Source organism: Asterias rubens, chromosome 2 (assembly GCF_902459465.1).
Source record: "Asterias rubens chromosome 2, eAstRub1.3, whole genome shotgun sequence".
Taxonomy (NCBI): domain Eukaryota; kingdom Metazoa; phylum Echinodermata; class Asteroidea; order Forcipulatida; family Asteriidae; genus Asterias; species Asterias rubens.
The window spans coordinates 10971430-10993154 of record NC_047063.1 but is presented as its reverse complement, the minus strand read 5'-3'; the positions used below and the strand labels follow the sequence as shown (position 1 = coordinate 10993154).

General features: G+C 38.7%; 1 protein-coding gene across 1 annotated transcript; it reads right to left on the bottom strand.

Moving 5' to 3' along the window:
- Window positions 1-220: 220 nt before the first annotated feature.
- LOC117303107 (E3 ubiquitin-protein ligase PDZRN3-B-like) lies at window positions 221-18153 on the bottom strand. Its single transcript, XM_033787203.1, has 4 exons — window positions 17221-18153; window positions 12471-12551; window positions 4922-5017; window positions 221-253 (listed from the first exon to the last, which is right to left on the bottom strand). The coding sequence occupies exons 1-4, from the start codon at window positions 17923-17925 to the stop codon at window positions 221-223; spliced, it is 915 nt and encodes a 304-aa protein (XP_033643094.1). The 5' UTR covers window positions 17926-18153.
- Window positions 18154-21725: the final 3572 nt, after the last annotated feature.

The window sequence follows — 21725 nt, the reverse complement described above, 5'->3', positions numbered from 1 at the left end:
TGATATACTTATCATGGCTTGTTTTCATACAACATCTGGATATTACAGCCCCACAGTGATGTACTAATGTATGGGGGTATGTTTCTTAAAGAAGTATTTTCACAGGTGTAGAGGACTTTTCAAATATAGTACAAGAAAAACTGAAGTGGAAATGTACTTCCTGAGTTAAAGTGCATTGAGGGTGCAGTAATCAGTGGGAAAACACATGTGGGCCCCCGACTTATTTGGAAGGGCATTCCAAACTCCGGAGAATCTGTGAAAAATAAGAAGATCAAGCATGTCTTATACCAATAAGGAATGACACTGATGGGGGAAAAAACACCACTTTTAAATTTTTACATTGAATCAAAATACCTTCAAATTATTGATAGCATGAGTAGCCTACAAATAGAGCTCAGCGGGTATTTCTATTAACAAAATAAAATTACTCCCTTGACCCTAAACTTGAAAAGGTTTTGGGAAATGAAATAATAACAAGAGCGACAACAGAATGGGCGCGTAATGTACACGTTATTTCGCCTGGGTGTGATGACTGGCCTGTAGACTTGTAAGCCATCTCATTGTACACTACCATTAAACAGGAAGCACTATTGTGTGTTAATTATTGCACTAAGCTACCTGTTCAGAGAACAACTCCAGCCCCATTGTAAGACTTCAGGTTCAATTCCTGGCCAGGTATTCAAACGCTTTGGGCGATGGGCATGCCAAAATGAACACCCTGAATGGCTCCCTAACGACTGATGACTAATTCCCATCCAATGAAATGACGTACATGTACACTGTGGAGTAACCTTTTTTTCTTGGGATTCCGTTCAACTGGAAGGGTGTTAATAGTAACTGATTTCACTCAGATACAGAAACACAAGAGGAAATCATAAGAGATTAGGAAACATGCTGTAACGACAGAAGAGGTTTTTAAGCATGTATGGCATGCTCCAAAGTAGTATGTGGAGAAGCAAATTACTCACAGGGTTTTGACTAACCAAAATCAATGAAAGACATTCTCAGAAAAAAAAGCCAGTATCTAAGAATTGTCTACTTCAGATTGAAGCTCTTCGTCAACTAAAAAGTCATTTGATTATAAAGTATCTTCGATGGCACAACTTTGCTTGAAAACAGTAAACCCATGGTGAACCCGACAGATGGGTATACACATGAGACACATATTGAACAAAATTCTCACACAGTCCAGAATAAAGCATCATTTAACGATCCCGGTTTGAGCTTTGAAAAATAAGGGCACAACATGTTCCACCATTTTCACCAGTTAAGTGATGAGAGCATTTATCAACAACCGCCAACCAAACACAAACTACAAAACAAGTATCAGACTGAAAAGAGAGAAGAGAGAAGGGGGGATCTCTGGATCTCGACACCAATCAGCCTCAATTTACCAACTGTCCAATATAAACAATTGTAGTTTGCTGTCGGCAGGTACAGCTGACTTCAAAGACAGGGGGAACAAGCACTTGACATGGAGGTGACAGAGCGCTGGCATGGCGAGGAAAGCTCTCACAATCCTCTCAAGGTGCCGCAAGAGGCTTAACTGCCCAACTCCTCTCTCACCCCGCTGCTCTGTGATCTCCACACACACACACACCAGTCCATAAAAAAAGACCCCAGTGTGTTAAAGAAAAATACTCGGGACACCCTCTGGGTAATGTTTGTACAGGGGGAATTTTGCCACAGGGGTACATCACCTACGTAACCCCCCTCTGAAAAATACTGGGTCCTGGACGGCGACCCTGCCCACTGTGGGATGAAATTACTGAGCTAACAGAAAGTGACTTAAGTTGTTTTCTTCGGTGGAGCACAATTCTCGCAGCATAACAACCCGGACAATAAATAATGCTGGTTTTTTAACCTCGCTCCCTCTCTCACAAACACAGCCATTATTTACCAATAAGAACTGTTTGTTTCCTTATCCATGGTTTAAATAAAAAGCTTCCATTACACTTACTAGCCGGGCTTGTTTATACAAGCAATGGTCTTTACCCTTCTTTCTAAACCAATCCAATTACACACAAACTGGACTTCTCTTTCACACTTTTTGGAAGTGACTGAAACAGTATCGCTGTCAAAGAACTTTTCCAAGAAAAGTGTCTGAAATGGAAGTGGCACTGTGACAGCATGGATTCAAGGCCGAAGATGAAATGACAATGACATGCAATTTTTTGTTCAACTGAATCAACACTGTAAACACACACCTAACAAAAGGGGGGACCAAAACTCTCTGATTTGCTAAGCACAAGTAAGGATTGTTTATGTAAAGTAAAACTGGTTACCAAACCTGAATACCACGTGATAGCAACTGTTTTATGACTGCTCTCTACCAAGTGTTGCTTGGCAAATCAGTTGTCTCGGTAATAATTACAGCTCAATGAACCAATAATTTAGGGCTGCCACTGTACTCAAAGTTCCCCTCCCCCCCCCCCAAAAAAAAAAAAAAATAGTCTAATAACAATACAAAATATAAATAACATACATTTTTAAAATACTAATTATAAATACATTTTCATCACCAAATCTCGTGAGTTTAGTATAGTAAAAAGAGAAATTCTTAAAAATAATTTTCTTGAAATAATTTGAGTGCAGGGAAAAAAACAAAACTCCGGATACCCCCTTCTTAACCTAAGGGTAATGCCAAAGCACACAGTACTACCAACACAGCATACATATATTCATAATGATGTTGGGCATTTTTTAAAGCATGGAAGGGATTAATGGTTTGCAGAGTCTACAATTTCAAGGAGTGGACAAAGGAACAGGAGGTTGACCCAAGGGGTAAGGTTATTCCAGTCTTTGAGAAAGCGGTCTTTGGGAAAGCGATGGTTTCCCGAGTGTGATGTGAATACAGCTTTAGGGATCTCGTCTGCCTTGGTGTTAATTGTTAGGGCATATTAGCATACAGGCACTGAATAATAAATAATACACTACAACATCTTGTAAACCCTTAGGAGGTGCTACACAATTGGGTCTCAGAATTCATAACTTCAATAATCTTTCTGTATTTATATACTAGGCACATTGAGTATCTTGTTGGTAGATATGTGGGCTATAGACATTAAAATACCTTAGTATTGTTATTTTTATCCAAACACGGGTGGGCAGATCTTACAATGTTTTCAATGATAAAGACAAAAAGCTGCTTTGTAAGAGAGTGTAAGAAAGTACATTTTTGCCTACATGTAAATACTTGTTTGTACAGAATAATGTTACAAACGAGCATGGAAGTATCTCACACTTATTCCATAAAAAATCCAGGCCTGATACTTCAAGAAGGCAACAAAGGCAGTGGACCGTTCCGGCTTTCCACTAAGCTCCGCCCACCGCGCACGTGGGCAAGACACGTGCACAAGCACTCCCAATGACATTCCGCACGATTCTGCCACCCGTGCCAAATATACGCGCACGCATGACCGAGTTTGTCCGACCACAATCATTGCTGTGATTGGTCAAAATGGGTGAACGCGCACAGTTTGATTGACAGACCGGATCGGTCCATTGCCTCTATGCCCCCTGGTCATTGCCTCAATGCCCTTGAAATGCTCCAGTAGAAATTACCAATTTCCTCATAAATGGGGTGCCCTTTATTACCAAGGAGAAAATGACTTGGGTGCCCTTGCCCTTTCAAAACTGAAGCATACAGACCTGAACCCATAGCAATTTATGAAAAAAGACCAGTACAAATACTACTAAATAATTCTGCCTTGACTCTTTTGAACCGTCAATCGACATATATTCCCATTAATTTTATTGGGGCCAGTCCATCGTGACAGATCCAAATTCAAGTCAATTGGCCCAAATGGCCCCGTTTGCAAACAACTTCCTGTTGGCGTTAAAGGCACTGGACACCCTTTGGTTAAAATCATCAAAAACCAGTCTTCTCACTTGGTGTATCCCAACATTTTTTTTATGCATAAAATAACAAACCTGTGAACAGTTGGACTCAGTTGGTCCACGAAGTTGCGAGAATTTTGTGTGCTCTCAGATGCCTATAAATGGCTTCAGGCCTGAAGTGTTTTAATATTTGAGTGAGAAATTACCTCTTTCTCGAAAACTGTTACTTTAGAGGGAGCCGTTTCTCACAATGTTTTATACTATACTATCAACAGCTCTCCATTGCTCATTACCAAACAAGTTTTTATGCTAATAATTAAATTTTGAGTTACTACCAATAGTGTCCAGTGCCTTTAAGCCATGGGCCTCTGTCAAGCAAACCTTCAATTAGCGCATGGCTCACTGTGAGGACTCGTATGTCACCACCCCTGCACTTTCCTGGGTTTCCCCCTCAACATGATCTTGCATTAAGGGCCAGGGCCCAGTGAGGCCGCAGTCTAGTTATATTGGGTCATTTATTGCTCTACACTGCTGTATGAATAGGGAGCTTTTAATCAGCGCTAAATGCAGAGTGAGTGATATGAACTTGATAGCGTAAACTTACCCTCTTTTGTTTGGGCTGTGATACAGATGCATGCATAATTCGAGCCCTTTGTTTGTTTTTACACATTGGGTGACTCTGCTCAGAAAGGGATATTTTCGAACAAGGATTTATAAGGGTACATTCCTCCCCCTCCCCCCCCCCCAATAAGACCATGGCCTAATTTCATAGAGCTGCTTAAGCAGAAAAGTAAAATCACTCAACAATTTCCTGCTTAGCAGAAATGAGCAGGATATCAGTCAAAAAATTTACACCTAACACGGTAGATCGGCTGGTAACCTTTTTCAGGTCGTTATCATTTTGTCCATATTTTGTTTTAGATTGTTCCTTTCACTATACATAAACCTGCCAATTAGAAAAACACTTAGTTGCAAAACTGAACAACCTACAACTCAAGACAGTTAAGACGAAAGGTAACGAAAATGAATGAAAATTGTAAAGCACTGAATGAGCAGAGTTTGTCAGCGTCTTATTTCTTACCTTAATGACGCGGTCGTGTAACCTCAGCTGAGACTTGTCTGCTGGTCCGTCCTCGATGATCCTTGATACTATAATGCCCTCAGACAATCCCTCAACCTGAAACAACAAATTTAAATTAATGTATTGGTGATTATATTTTACCTTCTTTATCCTCAACCCCAAGAAAAGGGTGAATAAGAGGCTTGGAGCTAGAGATGAGAAGTGAAAAATTGTTTTGGGAAGAGTTTTTATTACATATCTTTAGCTTTCAATTAAAACTTCTTTGATATTCTGTGCACAAGGTTTGGTGGAAAACAGTGGTAAAAAGATTTAATCACAGGCAGGGGTGAGAGTCATTAGTAATGATTACGAAAAAGTCTGAAACTTGGATACAAATTCAAAGATGCCATTTCTACCCTTTGGTAACCCCTGGGGTTATAGATTCAAAGAAGCTTTTGGAAACAGTATCCAAAGCTCTTGAGAAGTAGACCAATGAGCAGGATTTCTTTATTTGTGGAAAAAATTATTGTCTGATTTTCTTCACCAGGACGACATAAAAAGTCTGAATTCAGCCAAAAGTCTGAACAATCTCATCCCTGACACATGTGCACAAAGGTATATTTTGATTTAACTAAATCAAAACTTGGATTGAGAGTTAGTGGAGCGATATTCAGGAAGTGTTTCATAGGAACAAATCTTAAAATATTTGAGTTCTGCATAAAACTTTTCTCAAATTGTGTATTCCACTTAATAGAGTACTCTTCCTGCGTGGACATAGAACGCTTCAAAAAAACCAAGGCTACACCCTCCCTTTAAATTAAGTAGTCACGAGCGCACAAAAACATTTATTAACTCAACATCTTCAACAACAAGTTGGTAGCATTCCTAATAGTAGCTGTGTTCCGACATTTGTGTGACATCTGGCATTGTGTGGGTTTCCAATAGAGCCATTTAAACAAATTAATAACACACCACGCATAGGGTTTTTATTATTGTACTGTACATCATTGCCCTCTCTATGATGTGGATAATAATGCTAGTCATCTGGGTTTTGGGCCAATCGTCATGCACCCAATATGGTAATCGCATCTGGGCCTGCGGAGAGGAGTGTCTTTATAATGGAGCGGACTATTTACGTCAAGCGTTTCATGTAACCGACAGCTTCAAGTACCTCACATACAGATGAATAGTGCAACTGCAAGATTCTCATGTTGTCAGGAGAATATGGGAACTTCATGCACATCAGCCTAAAAAATTGTATCGCAGAGTAAACTCCTCTGCGTTTTATCAACATCGAACGCAGTAATCCTTCCATTTAAAGCCATTATACACTTTTGGTACAGAAAAAAAAGAAAAAAGTTCACAGATTTACAAGGGTAAATTTACAGGGTTTACAGAAGGTAATGGTGAAAGACTTCTCTTGAAATATTATTCCATGAAATGCTTTACTTTTTGAGAAAACATTAAAACAATATCAATTCTCGATAGCGAGAATTACGAATTTGTTTTGAACACATGTCATGACACGAGGAAACGTGCGGATACAAGGGTGGGTTTTCCCGTTATTTTCTTCAGACTCTGATGACCGATTGAGCCTAAATTTTCACAGGTTTGTTATTTTATATATAAGTTGTGATACACGAAGTGTGGGCCTTGGACAATACTGTTTACCGAAGTGTCCAATGGCTTTAACTTCCTTTTCTTTTTTCTCTTCAACTACCTATGTTTTTATTTTGTGATGACTTGTAAACGGTTATTGTGTGGATTACTTTATTTCTCTTCAATTCATTCTCTTCAATTCAACAAATGTTCAACAGTCATATTCCACAAAAATAATTGAGCAGATGGCAATGTACTCCAATTGTTGCACGCTTACCGATAAGAGCACTGAATCATTTCACTGCAGATTAGTCAAGTTCACAAAGATCATAAATGATGATATATCTACGAGTCTGGCGTTGAACATTCCAAAATGTGCATAAACAACACTAAAAACGCCACAGCCAGCGTTATGACATTCATGTGTTGCAGCAATGCAAGAACCCATAATATTTCACACAGTGTGGGCAAACACTACTGTTGATTGTCACAACCCAATTGTCTGTGTAAACATGTCTGCTGGATCCAGTCCATATTTGGGTTGTCAGATCTCAAGATGCGAAGAGTCAAAAAAACGTTTGATTTATTTGCTTTTATGTGAAATTATTTGCACTTACAATACAAAAAGTGGATCAATCTTGATCAAGTTAGTGTACATTGGGTCACTTAATGTGTGCATTGCATTTTTTTTTTTATTGTGCATCATATGATCCAGGCCTGTATTTCATTTTTGAAAAGGGCAAAGGCACCAAGGCATTTTCTCAATGGTTAAGGACATTGTACATTTTTACTGGAGCACTTCAAGGGCACCAAGGCAATGACTAGGGCAGTCGCCTTGGTTGCCTCTTTGAAGTATCAGGCCTGATGTAACAGCATTGAAACAAACGTTACTGAATAACCGAATGATGATCGTTTAGAGTAATGCATAAGGAACAAATACCCATGGATGCACCGGATAGCAAAAGGCCCTTGCAGCTTTGTCAGGCAGCTCGTCACTACAAGAATCTCTGCGCCATTTTATTAGTGTCAAATCACACAGCAAAAGCCAAGAGTGCACACAGACGTATCTCAAACCATTGACTGCTTCATGAGTGCAAGCAGACCACATTATTTCGTATCCAATAGTTGCAATATATCTTTTGAAGATTTATTTTTGTGACTTGTTTAAATACTCATTTCCCTGAAACTACAGCAGCTCAGCAAGTAATATTTTAAGGGACGCTTTCTACCATCATTATTTTTAAACTGTGCTAGTTTAATGTTCATCTGTGGACATTGTGTTTTGTGTCCTACAAAACATACCAAGACCCTTTAATGTAATTTACCTGTTACAAGCTTGTGGCAGAGGAGTTTGTGTAGTAAATGTACACATAGATAGCCAATGAATCACCTAGATTGTTGACCCCAGTCAATATCCTGGGTGTTGTGATTTACCTTGAATTAACCCAGAGAGTCACAATAACTGGATCTGTGTCGCCTCACTTGGCATAAGGTCACTAGTCTTCCACATTCATTTGTCAAATCTTTCAAAATCTTAAAGGAGGAGTCCTTATTTAGTACATTTGTAAACTATCAAAGGCACTTGAGACAACATGGGCATATGTGATAATCTTCATATTGTTTCAACAGTAAAAAAAAAACAGATTTACTACAAATTGCAGGTGTTTTTTAAACCACACATAACAGTACTACAAATTTCAAAATAGTATATTTTCCTCCAGATGACAATAAACTGTTGTCAGTAATAGAGAACACTGATACAGAAAACCCCTTGTCTTAAATGAGCTTTGATTTCATTTTAGAACAGGGTTTTTTTAAACTATAAAAAAAAAAAATAGTTCAGACAATTATTTGAAAAATATATCTTGCCTGCAGAGTGCAGCTTGACATAACAGAAATAACATTGGATTCCTTCAAAATGATAACAATGACATTGTATTGGTTTATTCACATTCCTATCATGACCCTTAGGCCAAATTACCAGACTATATTAGAATGTGAAAAATATTGTAGGCCTATAGGAATACCAATCTCACAATGATTTACATTGTTCACTGACATCAGGAATTTCCAAAAGATTTGTTGTGTCCCGATAATGTTAATAGTTGCTACTTTCACAAGAAATTCCAATTCTGTATTAAGTCACTGATATCATTATACCACCAGAATTTGGATATCTGGGGTAATTATTGCCCAACTTATTATAGGCAGTAGGCCCTAACCTGAAACTACCCTTAAAACTTTACAACATCTTAAAGGAATGTAGTTTTCAAACTGTAAACCCTCCTTTTATTTACTGAAGGCCTCTCACTTTAAAACGTACCATTCTGCACACGAATACAAAGATCCTAATTGAAATAAATTGTAGTCTTTCTTAGGCTAATTGAAATAAGTCTTATTCAGTCTTAAGCATAGTAGAAGATGACAACAGACTTCCTCCACTTTGGTGGGGCTTCCAGAGTTGTTTACACCTTTCCTGTTTGTGTGTTGAAGACAAAGTGTGGGAGGGGGATAAAGGGGGGGGGGAATGGCTGTGTGTGTGTGTCAATGATGTACAGGGGTTTATCAGCATCCACAGTCAATGAACTCACCATCATTGAAAGTGTAGCCCTAATGCAAAGGGTGGACCTAAATGAGCTGAAATAATGTCGCATCTTAGAGGGTTTATTTAGGTCAGTTTTGTCAACATCTTTAGTTACTTTATGTCAAGATTTCATTTCCTTTTCAAGTTTCTCACCGACAGCACCCCTCCCCTGTCCCAAACAAACACCACACTCTGCTGGGTTAGAGTTAGTGTGGGCAAAATAAACTTTACTTGAGGGTGATTTTATTTTTTTTATTTTGGAATTTGGTTCAAAGGCAGGATACCTGTTACAGGCTTGTGTAGGGCAACCAGGCATTTTCTCCTTGATACAGGGCACCCTATGAGACAACCGCCCTCAATGCCTCTGTGAAGTATCGGGCCTGCTATTAAAAATCAAAGGCAACAAAGCATTTATACTCTTTTGTATTTATGCGATATTATGAGCTTTATAAGTCTGCAGGAAAAACACAGCAACCTCCTGGGTGGAATTCAAACCAAAATGGTATTCATTCTTGGCAAAAACAAGATTTCTTAATTGATAAGCTGTTTAGATGTTTAGATGTTTGTAGATATTGTTTGCTTTAATGCTGAGAATTGGTTGTTCATTATCATTCAAACTCTCAACAAATCAGGAAAAGTTTGAGAAGTTTGATCCTCTTCGTCCCCCACTGGGACATTAAACTCAATGTTGTTTTCAACTTTTGTTGTTGTCTTTCTTGAGTTCAGAGAAAACAGTTTTAAAAAACACCCTTTCCCCTGTTAAAATTATATTTAATGATTTCCTCTTGGAGCATAAACCAAACTATTATATAAATAATTATTGAATAGTATTGATCATAAATACATTGTCTACAACAGGGAATTTTTCCAACACTACGCTACGTGGTACGTCAAAACTAATACAAGATACTTGACTGACTGTTTTAAAATTCTACCTCAATGATTTTGCAAAATAATTGTTGATGAACACATACATTGGTGTACATCAATGTTAGTCAGAAACCTCCCATGAGTTTAATAAATTAAATGTTTTGGCCAGTGGTGACACATCAAGCACAATATGTACATAGGCGTCTCTAATCCATGAGAAAAGAGATTAACAACTGCTGTCTAAACAAAACCAGCGTAAACACGAGTCAAGAGAGTTAAGTCACCGACTAAAAAGAAAAAAAACTCAACACACAAAAAAAGCGTCTCAAGGATTCTTGGCCGAGATTTTTTTAACAGAATATTGAACCAGCTGTTTTTAGAGGGCAGGAAAAGACAAAAGAGCAAGTTCCAAAGCCAAAAGAAGGTATTGTTACGCTGTGTACTCTAGTGGGTTCTCAGTGTGTTACATACAACAATGGCTGCCATCTTGAATTCAGCTACACCTTCGGGGCATGGATCAGGGTCCTCTAGTGGGGGGTGGGGTGTTGGGAATTAGGGACTTTTGAGGGGCAGGATTAAAAAGAAGTTGTCTTAAATAGAGTTAATCATACTACATTGTGACAACTTGGTCAATCTCTAAAGGGAGGGATAAGTGATCTTTTCCTTCCAGGATCTGTTCAAAATTCAAGAGGTTGGAATCCCTCGCTAATGCCCATCAACACCTAAACAGCAAAACATCTACACATCTTGTAGGGTACCATGGTATTGTTACTTGAGGAATGAACGACCCGTGTTTACAAGGGTTTTTTTAAGTAGGGGAAGGGTACAGTACACTTTTGGGAGAAGGAGGCTTTGTCCAGAGAAACTCTGCTGTAGGCCTAACTACTGTACATTGTGGAACATTACTGTGTCGTAATAATAATAAGCAGTTCTTATATAGCGCATATGGAGGTACAACCATAGTGTTAGCCAGAAAGGTGTCTGGGTGACGGTGTCTTTTGGACATTCTGTTTTCAACTTGGACACCCTGTTTTATCTGTCATTTTACATCTAAATTTATTCTTAGTGAGCAAATTGGACACAAAGTTTCAAAATTTCAGAAGCTCCTACTAATGAAGGTAAATTTGTATTGGATGATTGAAATCACATTCACAATAATTCTGAAGAACTTGGTCTATTAATGAGTATTCTTTTTTAAGAATTGGGATGCAATGAACTGAGGCAAATGTTATTATTGCTGTCGCTATTCCAAAACACAATCTCTGTTTGGTATAAACTCTGGCAAAGTCTTGAATTCTAAATCTACAGACAGAAATCAAATTCCTGAGATGGTGTTCCTATGCTTCTTTGTCTGCGAAGAAGAGTATACAAAGAATGACCATTTGGCCACAATGTACAGTACAGGTCACACCATGGTCTGGTAATAGCATAGAGGGTTACCCACAACAAGTATTAATTTATGGTGTGTTTACTTTACTACAAGGTTCTCAAGGGCATGTACACTGTGCACAATGTACACACTAATCCTGCCTAATGTTTGAATGTGTTGGGGGATCAGTCCAGAAACAGAGAAAAGGACAACATGGGGATGCTGTGCACTGTGGCCTGCATTGTAGGGTTGCAATCCCCCCCTTTGTGCTGGTTTATTTCGGGCAAAGACTACAACAGTACCTTGCTAAAGAATTAAGAACTGGACCACCTAGCTATAATGGAGTCATAATTTCAAGTTGAGGCTAGAAATTTTACACTCTACAGTATTGAACAAGAGATACAAACAATAATTAATGAGATTTTCCCCACCTTCTCATGGCGTCACTGTTTTAAGACAAGGGGGTGGGTGACTGGTTGCTTTCAGGCTGCACTTTTTTAATTTGGGCACTCACCTTAGCCTTTCAACTTCCATGTGAACGTTTTTGATCCTAACAAATTGGAAGCCATTTTCTTTCAATGATTTTGAAAATTGGACACCCTACTTTTACCTAGGTCCTCACAGGCTCATATAGGATGTTTCATTTTTGAAAGGGCAAGGCACCAAGGCATGTTCTCCTTGATAGGGCACTTTATAAAGAAATTGTACAATTCTACTGTAGCATTTCAAGGGCAATAAAGCAATGACCAGGGGCATGGAGGCAATCTTCTATGTCCTTACAGGCCTATGTTACGTTTTTGAAAGGGGAAGGGCACCAGGGCATTTTCTCTTTAGTAAAGAGCACCCTATCAGGAAATTGTACTACAATTCTACTGTCCCGCGCATTTTAAGGGCAATAATGCAATGACCAGGGGGCATGGAGACAATCACCTTCATTGCCTCTGAATTTAAACATTTAGAACAGAACGATGAAAAATGCAAAAGTCAAAATTAAGAATTCTTCCCAAATTCCACGTATAGCAATGTTACAAGCATTATCATATATGATACAAAGTGGCCAGCATTTACAAGCAGACTCTTGTGTGACTTTAGGCACTCGCACTGCCACGGACTTTAATACCATCAATCACTAACACACTACTACCTACCCGATTGCCACCAATGATATTCAATCCAAGGCTGTTATTTTCACGACAGAGTTGTAAGGTGAGTGACAGTTCCTCGCATGGCTGTAGAGAGGAAAGGGAAAAGGGAGACGTTGCTTTAGAACCATCTTTATACATAGTGCTGTTATTATATTCAAAGTATAAAATATTCACACTCTATGAAAATATTGATTTTTTTGTTTTACTTCAAAACCAAATTTGTCAGAAAACTTAACGACAAAATATAATTATAATTCAACCGCCAATTATATGCTACTCTATTGTGTGCAAAATAAGCTTTTTTTTATGGCCTAAAATACCAGTCACCACAGTGTTGAGAATACCATTTGTCTTCAATCTATAATCAAAGACTGCTTCCCAGCCCACTTCATAAGGTTTTTATTGTGGGTGGTTTACCCCCAACTATTTGAACATTCATTCACCCCCAACCCCCAAATATGTCAACCTTAACTTTTAAAAAGAAACGTGCCAATATTTCAAAATCGTGATTTTTTTTTTAGATGACTCCATGCAGTATGTGGCATTACTCAAACATTCCTGGTTTTAGTGAAAGGTTTTGTTTTCCAACCCTACCATCACCACCACCATGCTCGCTGGTTTTATATTAAAGGCTTCGATTCCCACACCAGGCGTTCTGCCGGCTGACCGACAACAAATTTGCCGGCCCAGCAGGGATCTTTTGATACGTGTGCGAAATATTTAAAGCAAAATTAATTGCCGTGCCGGGGCAACTGTTAGTCTCAGTACTACGGCATTTAAAGACCTGGCAATGTGTTTGACTGCTTGTACACACATCATCAAAGCCAAGGAATAAAGAACGACTTCTTGCCACTTCATGGCATGACTGTGCATGTACTAAAATAAGTTAGTTTGAAATACTGGTCTGGGGTGAAGTGCGCAAGAATAAAAACATCTTTAAGGCTTTTGCCTTTTTTTAATTATTAAATTGAATGACCTTTGTGGACCAGCAGTGATGACAATTTAAGAACAAAATAAAAAAGAAAGTTTAAAGATGCTATGTCAGATTTTTGGTCGATTTGACCCAAAAAGTTTGATTTAAAATTCAATAGGTATTTTGATTGGGGTCGAGAAAGTGACAAGCTTTCATTTGAGCCATTGCTCAAAAAAGTCCGCCAATTATTAGTAGCAGTGAAATAAAGTGCTCAAAATTAGTTTTTGTTGGGATCCCGACAATATATCACGTGACCAATTCTACTGTGTTTTATAAGAAACGTTTTAAATTTTTGTCATGGTTCCTGACCAGTTAAACTTTTTTTCGTTAGAGCGGTGGATACTCTTTGAAATACCATTCACTAAAAAAAATCTATTTTATAATGTTTGGGGCCAAAAATCTGACATATTATCTTTAACAACTTTGTGTAATTCTATATTTGGTAGTAAACCATTACACTGTGCTATGTAAAGAAATAGACCAGTTAGTCTTCAAAATGTACTCTCTAAATGTAAAAGACTAAAAAAACACCACTCTTTACATTTCGAGTTGTCCCTCATATAGCTCTTTAAAAAGAGTGGTGGTTATTTCACACTTTTAGAGGGGTTTCACTCCAGGACAGAGTGAAAAATCACTCAAAAAGATGCAAACTTCAATCTAAAAGAGTGGAGTACCACTCGAAAAAGAGTTGTCCCTCATATGGCTCTTCAAAGAGTGCTTTTTCACTTTTTTTGCATTTAGAGAGTATAGCTCTGCATACCTTACAGGGAAAAAATACTGAATGCTGGAGCGCCATTGAGCGCCACTGAGTGACAGATTTGAGCGCTATTATAAAGCCACTAATGGAATCCAGAAATACGAGCAGCACTGTGACACTGCTCAGTTGATTTGTGTTAAGAGATGATGAAGAAACAGTCAGGCTTTCTCGTTTGTTATAGGGGGGGGGTGGGAAGCAAAACCTCAATGGTTGAAATTATTTTAAAGGCCTAATTTGAATATTATGTGTTAATCATGAAAAGCGCTGCAACAAAATAATGTATTTTGATTATTGTATTTTGTTTTAGAGCAATATTTTTGCAGTGAACATGTTTTTAAGGATTAGTGTTGTTGCAAACCAAACACTCATATTCAGTATATTTGGTTTCTATGTGGGTTTCATCTTTCCACAATCCACACTTGACTAATTACAACATTGTCTGACCATGGTTCTGACCATTGAGCAAGGACCACTGACCCAGACCCCTTCCAAACCGACCTTATCAGTGCTGACCAATCAAAAATATTTGCTCTCTTCAATAGTTGGCTTATTATTTCAAACAAGTTTTTTGTCTTCTCGACTGTGGTCTACCCCTATAGGATCAAATAATAAATGGAGCCATCCAAAAAAAGGGGTACATCTTAAAACGTTTGCCTTCATATTATCGCAGGATTGACACTGTAAACAAAGCTTGTTTGCTAGACCACAATGAAGCGGTCCCACAAAAGAACCTTACCTGACAAAAAAACATTCCTGTCCAATCAGACAGGCTTTCTTCACAAGGTGTTTGCCCTGTCCTGCTCTGTTTGTATCTTTTGTGCATTATAAACAAGATCAATGTGGAAAGATTGAGGCGGTTTAACTGTTGGTTGGGATGGAGAGAGGGGGGTGTAGGAGTTCAGAGCCCACACTCAACTATAGCAATTGGTGTCAGAGAGGCTAGACAAACCAAATTGTTTCGTCCCTTGCTCTTCTGTTGTCGAGATTCTCTTTTTTGGGTTTGGTCAAGCTAAAAACAGCGGAAGTCCTTGGGACCTCACATGGATGTACTGTTTTGGGGACACAAACAACCAAGGGTGTCTATACCCACCAACCAGTGTATACTATAGTAGGGTTCCCAAAACCTTCCAGACCCCAAATTGGGGGAAGTTGTTGTGGACTACCAGACACCCCATGGTGAACATTTCATCCTCGAGGGGGTGATCGAGAACTGATTCATGGGGATTGTGGCCAGCCACCAGACTGTCTTTTCAAACAACCACATTTTGATAAAGAAGCAGACATTTTCAATGGAACCTGGAATGCAAGGCTAGCCCTTTTTTTTCTTCAACAACATTGATTTATTTTGAATCAGCAGACTTTGTTGGGTAAGACAGTAGGCACCTACTTAACATTTCAACACTGGAAGTGTTTATTTTCACCAATTTAGAAACAAAAACAACAATCACTTTGAGTGCTATGATTGAGGAAAAAGCTTCACTGAATTAAGTTAGCTATTCGATAGAACACACCAATGAGTCGCTAGAGTAAACAATGCACATCTCTAGCCTTCCACCACTTGTATTTTGTAAGTTGTGACAGTCCAACCCGTTTCTATGGTTTCTGCCTATCAAATTTTTACAAAAGCTTAATTCTCTCTTGACATCTTATTTACTATGTTTCATATAATTTTCATATATTTTATAGTTTTTGTTGTAGCATCTTACTTATTTCGTTGAATATTTTCAATAAGAGTAGGAGGGACTTCCATCATGGAACTCTGGTAGGAGAGTGGTAGATTTATTTTCCCCTTTTTATATTGGTGTTTTGAAAAGATTTTCTTCACAACAAGGCAATTTTATTATTGATTTCATGACCTAAACTGTGCATGCACACACATAACCAATCATGTTGAATGAAATAGCACTGCCGTCGATTTCACAAAACTCTTCCTAACTTAAGACTAATCTTAGGACTTAGGACGAGTCCCAACCCTGCACTGTAGCATGCAGACCTTAAGATTAATCCTAAGTTGGGAAGAGTTACTCGTCCTAATTCGAGATAAGACGAGTCCTAACTCTTTGTGAAATCGATGGCTGTACTCAAGAAAAGAGTTATCAACCATACTACTACCTTACCAGCTGACCACTTCAGTCCACAAACTAAAGTGGCTGTGTTTTTTAATTGCTTCATACACCAGTCATTAATATCTTGTTGGTCTATTCCCAAGCAAAGCAAGTGCTTGATATACACAGGATATTAATGTTAAGTTAATCAAGATTGTAAACATAATTTGATACTAGACACTTGACAGAGCACTTCATGGTTTTAATATTAATAATTAATACCAACCTGCGCAATCATTACAAAATCATGGAGGTCTTTGAAACTATGTTTGCCTTTGATGTTATTACAAAAGTAAATTACTTGAGAACCATTTCAGAGGTTATATTTCATAATCACAGCAGTCAGCCAGGTTTTAATGAGGGTTTTTCACAGACCATTCATTAACACACTATTTGAAATTATGAACTATGAATCATAAATCATCAAAAATTTAAAGATGCTATGTCAGATTTTTGGTCCCAAACATTAAAAAATAGATTTTTTTTTAATGAATGGTATTTCGAAGAGTGTCACCCGCTCTACTGAAAAAAAGTTTAACTTTTTACTTTTAATGGTCAGGAACCATGACAAAAATTTAAAACGTTTCTTATTAATTTTGAGCACTTTATTTCACTGCTTTAATAATTGACAGACTTTTTCGAGCAATGGCTCAAATGAAAGCTTGTAACTTTCTCGACCCCCATCAAAATACCTATTGAATTTTAAATCAAAATTGTTGGGTCAAATCGGCCAAAAATCTGATATAGCATCTTTGAAGTATAAAGATAACAAAGTGACTTGATATTATTTTATGTCACATAAAAAGTTGTTTGTGTTGTATCACTACACTAAACTTGTTGAATAACAAAGCCGGAGCAATATCACAAATACAATACTTAAAATTATAATTTAACAAAAAAACAGAATATATACTTTACCCTATCATAAACGGCGAGGGCCGACATATATTCCAATTCTGCTTTGCACTCGTTCAGCTTTTTCTGAAAACGTAGCGCTTGCATGTGATTCTCATTTTGCAAACATGCAATCTGCGCAAGAAGAGATTTCTCACGCTTCCCAAACCTCATGGTGGTTTTCTTAAGACTGTGATCCTGGTTTGATATTTTCGTCTGCAGGTTTGAGGTGTGTGCCTGAAGAGCTTTCAAGCAGCTATGGTCCGCCACGGCGTTGTGCTGTAGGACCAGGCTGCAACCCTGCTCACAGCTTCCAACCGCCCGGTACTCGCACTGTTTCGTCTCGTGCTGAACCTGGTCCTTGATGTTTACAACAACTTCGCAACCTTTATTGGTACAAGTTACCGGTGCGAAGTCACAATCTTCCAAGTGTGGGGAGAGCATTTGGATTTGGACAACTTCTTGGCAGCCTCGGATATGATTGTCACAGCGTATCTCCAACTTCAGGATGAGGTTCCTCAGTGGTAGAACGTTGTTCAACTCCTTGGTGGAGAACTTATCGCACTTGAGCGGGCAGCTACCGTGTTGAACAACCCAGGGCAGGACGCAATTTCCGCAGAAGACGTGGCCGCACGGGGTAGCAAGTGGATTCTCCAGAACGGCCAGGCAAATACTACATTTGAAATCCTCGTCCACCGCCTTCGTAAAACGGTCCAGATCGAAACCCATGACTTTAAATTAGTATCCGTTGCTACAGTAAAAAGATGAGTAGTAAAGAAAGCGTAAAGAAACTATCCTAGCGTGCGTTAATCGAGTAGCATAATATTCTCCTGGCATAGCATTACCACACATGTGTTATGATGGACGATGATTCTTCTCCCAACATGATGTACACACACTGCATGTGCACGTTGGATATGAATGGGGCGGTGCTTTCTTTTGTTCAACGGTACAGTTCCAATGGTCGTGATTCTACGGCTGTTGTATGAACACTAGAAGCGATACGAGCACGTCTACGATTACTCATGAACTTTGTCAAATTGTATCAAAGTGACCAAATGCTGTAAAATAAATAATAAGATCAGTTTTATGTCAATGTTTTGATGTTTTCAAAATGGCCCATTTTTCCCCTCTGCATCTGATTATTGCAAGAAGGCACTTTAAGACATATCGAACATGAATCAGCCGTGGGGAAAAAACACGATATCGCATCACACGCTCTGTCACCCACAAAAACTTCTTTGATGCTGATTGGTCAATACTGCCAAAGTTAGCGGTCCTTTTGATGTGATGATTACCGGTCGCCCCCGACTCTAATTATGCACCCTGGGTCCCGGCAAAAAGGAGGCTTCAAAAATAAACAACTTGTCAAACTTTGAAAAAGCGGTCTTTTCGAGAGAGTTAGAATTTCTCGAAAAGAACTGCCGGCCGAGTACATCTCAAAGATTGGGTTGATTCTTCTTCAAAATAGAAAGCGTGGTTTAATCTTGTTTGTTGACACAAGTTTTTGGTCTGTGTGTGCCGACTCTCCCGGAGTTAAACCCTGGCTATGGGCCGCACAGAGCAGGGCAGTGACCCAGTCGTGACATCGGGACCCCTTTTTCCTCTTCCGTTCGCAACTTTGTTTTTCTGCACATCAGAATTGCCATTCTTAACAAAAATTCCTGATGTTTTTTTTAAAGGATTTCCTTATTTTAATCGATTGAAAAGCTCTGCCTCCCATTTTTGATCGTTGTTAGAAAGTTACTTTATTTGGGCTTGCTCTGTGGTTTATCATCGAGCTCTTCTGATATCCATAGACAAAAATTCAATTCTAAAGTTTTATTTTGTATTCTTATTAATATCGTTTTCTTCATCACATTGTACAATGTTCAAAGAAGGCTCGCTCAGTCAAAGGAGTCCCGTTAATATGAAATGAGCTGGTTATGTAACGGTTATAAAGCTTCGATTATGAGTTTCGGGCGTTGTGTTGTTGTGAGAAAAAAACGACTTATTTCATACTGTTTGTAACCGCCGTTGCATTTCAAACCTCACCGGTCTTCAGAGCAAGGACACGTCTTTGCTTTGTGGCTATATCATTTTGTTTTGGCTGACTTGCAATCCTTACTCTATGCTTAAGAATTAATTTGATCTTCCAATAAGTAAGCGTTAGAATGACTGAGATGTTGTATACGCATTGCTCGACGCACAGCGAGCAGCATAATGGCTAGTTTGTGGACATAGAGCGAGGGTTCTATACGTCTTGAGATAAGCTGAGAAGTGAAACTTGCATTTGAGACAACAGACAGGGCCCAATTATGGTTGCCAGAACAATTTCTTTGCTAAGCAAAAATTGATTTGGACACCAGCCACAACAATGCAAACTTTTGGGCTGGTAACCTGATTCTGCTAAGCAATATTATTCTGTGTTTAGCAAGTGTTTGTTGTGCTTACATGCTTTAAGGAATTAGGCCCTGGCGAGATGAGAAGCTGGGCTGAAACCGTGTCTGTCGTTAAAAATATGTGTCTCTGTGATCACTGCTCTCACGTGACTCATGCGATATCGGGGGCCAACTGCTATCTTGTGAGACTATTGGGGTCCCGACTACTGAATGCTGAAGTCTCGAGGGAGCCGAAGCAGTCTGGCGAGAACATAACAGCAGCAATTGTCGCATTCGCGTGTGAGAGCTTTTGGTCTATCCACAAACAACCAAGACCCTTCCTGTTTTGCAATCTACTTTTGTTGGGATTCCCACGCGCTCACAATGTGTGAAGGTCTACCCTCTGTTCGCCACAAGAGGGCTCAAGTCATCATCAATAGTAAGGTTGTGAGAAAAGGCTCCCTCTGAAGTAATTCACGTAGTTTTTGAGAAAAATGTAAATTCTCGCTCAAATAATAAATAACTTCACCTGCTGAAGCATTTTATATGCATCTGAAAGTACACAAACTTGCACAATAGGTTTTTTTAAATATCTTTCAATATTTTTTCATGCAACTTCTATGACCAATTGAGCCTTATTTTTTCACTTACTTGTTATTTTTTGTTTGGATAAACCAAGAGAGAATACTGGTCTTTGACAATTATCAAACGTGTCCGGTGTCTTTAATTTAAAAACTTCTGGGCGTTAGTGTCTTAGAGCACGTTCCCATCTGCCTGGAGCTCAGACCTAGACACGGCGGCTAAGATCGATCGGTTTACGATCTCTTTACACAATCCCCATAGACCCATGTAAAACTTGATTACACTAATTCGGAAACAAAGAAATCTGTCTAAGGTTATTGTGCTATGTTGTGTCAAGCTATTTGCATAGTTAGAGCTTGGGTATGTTTTATTGTTTTGATGGCGCTTGTGTGACCTATACATTATTCACAATAGCTAGAACCTAACACATCAACACGACCCACTATTATAATCATGCGTGTTTATTAATTTTAAAAGGTGTTAATGCAGGAAGCAATTATGTTAATGTTACAGGAAACAAGCTAGGTGTATTTCTTGATTAAAATGGACGCGAGTGATGAGCTATAGGAGTTTGCACTTAGTGTTGCCAGTTCTTAGAGGCATTGGACACCTTTGGTAATTTTGTCAAAACCAATCTCAACCTCACTTAGTGTATCCCAACATGCATAACATAACAAATCTGAACATTTTGGCTCATGCATCTTCGATGACTATGGTCATCGAAGTTTTAAGAGAATAATGTAAAAGAAAACTACCCTTGCTGCAGAAATTTGTGTGTTTGACAAAAAACTTAAGATCACTCGGATTTGGATTTAGCTCTTTCACAGTGGATTTAGCTCTTTCACGGCGATCAAATTTGCCCCTAAAACAGACAGCTGATAAGGGCAACAAAAAAGGAACGATGAACGAGGGTCTTTTTCCAAAATGGCCGCCCGGCACCTTTTTTAAAAAGAGAAACGGCTGGGGCTATTTACAAAACAAAACTGCTGAGATCGTTCAAAAAAAGTTATTTTTTCTTTTATTTTTTTTTTTTGTGGCCTAAAAGCACAATAATTTACAAAGCCTTCAATTGAGTAATGAATTCACACTGCTTACTCACAGCGTAGCATAACTCTTCGACCCGCCGCCAGGCTAAAGAACTCTTTTATGTACAACTCATGGCCTTTTTAGGTGTTTAATTATTCATGCTCACATCCATAGAATGTTAACAACACTCCAGCCCCTAATGTTGTTGGTACACCAAAGCTACGGATGACTTATTGATGTGGTAATTGCCTCTGTAACGGGACGGTCCTTTGTTGTGGTATTGTCACTCACTCTAGATTAAAAAAAAAGTCAAGATAACGACTCGACGCGCCAAAATAAATAAATAAACCAATTAACTTTATAGAGGCATGGTGTCAGAAATGATATTGGGGTGTGCAGGTGCGGAAATGGCGGCCATACTTTGTTTGCGATTTGACATATTTGTACCAAGATCTGATTAAAATTACAGTTATACCGAATTCTCAGGCTTTGGGGTTTTATTTTTGTACTTTAAATTAATAGTACCCCGAGCCCCCCCCCCCCCCAAACAAAAAGTGTTTA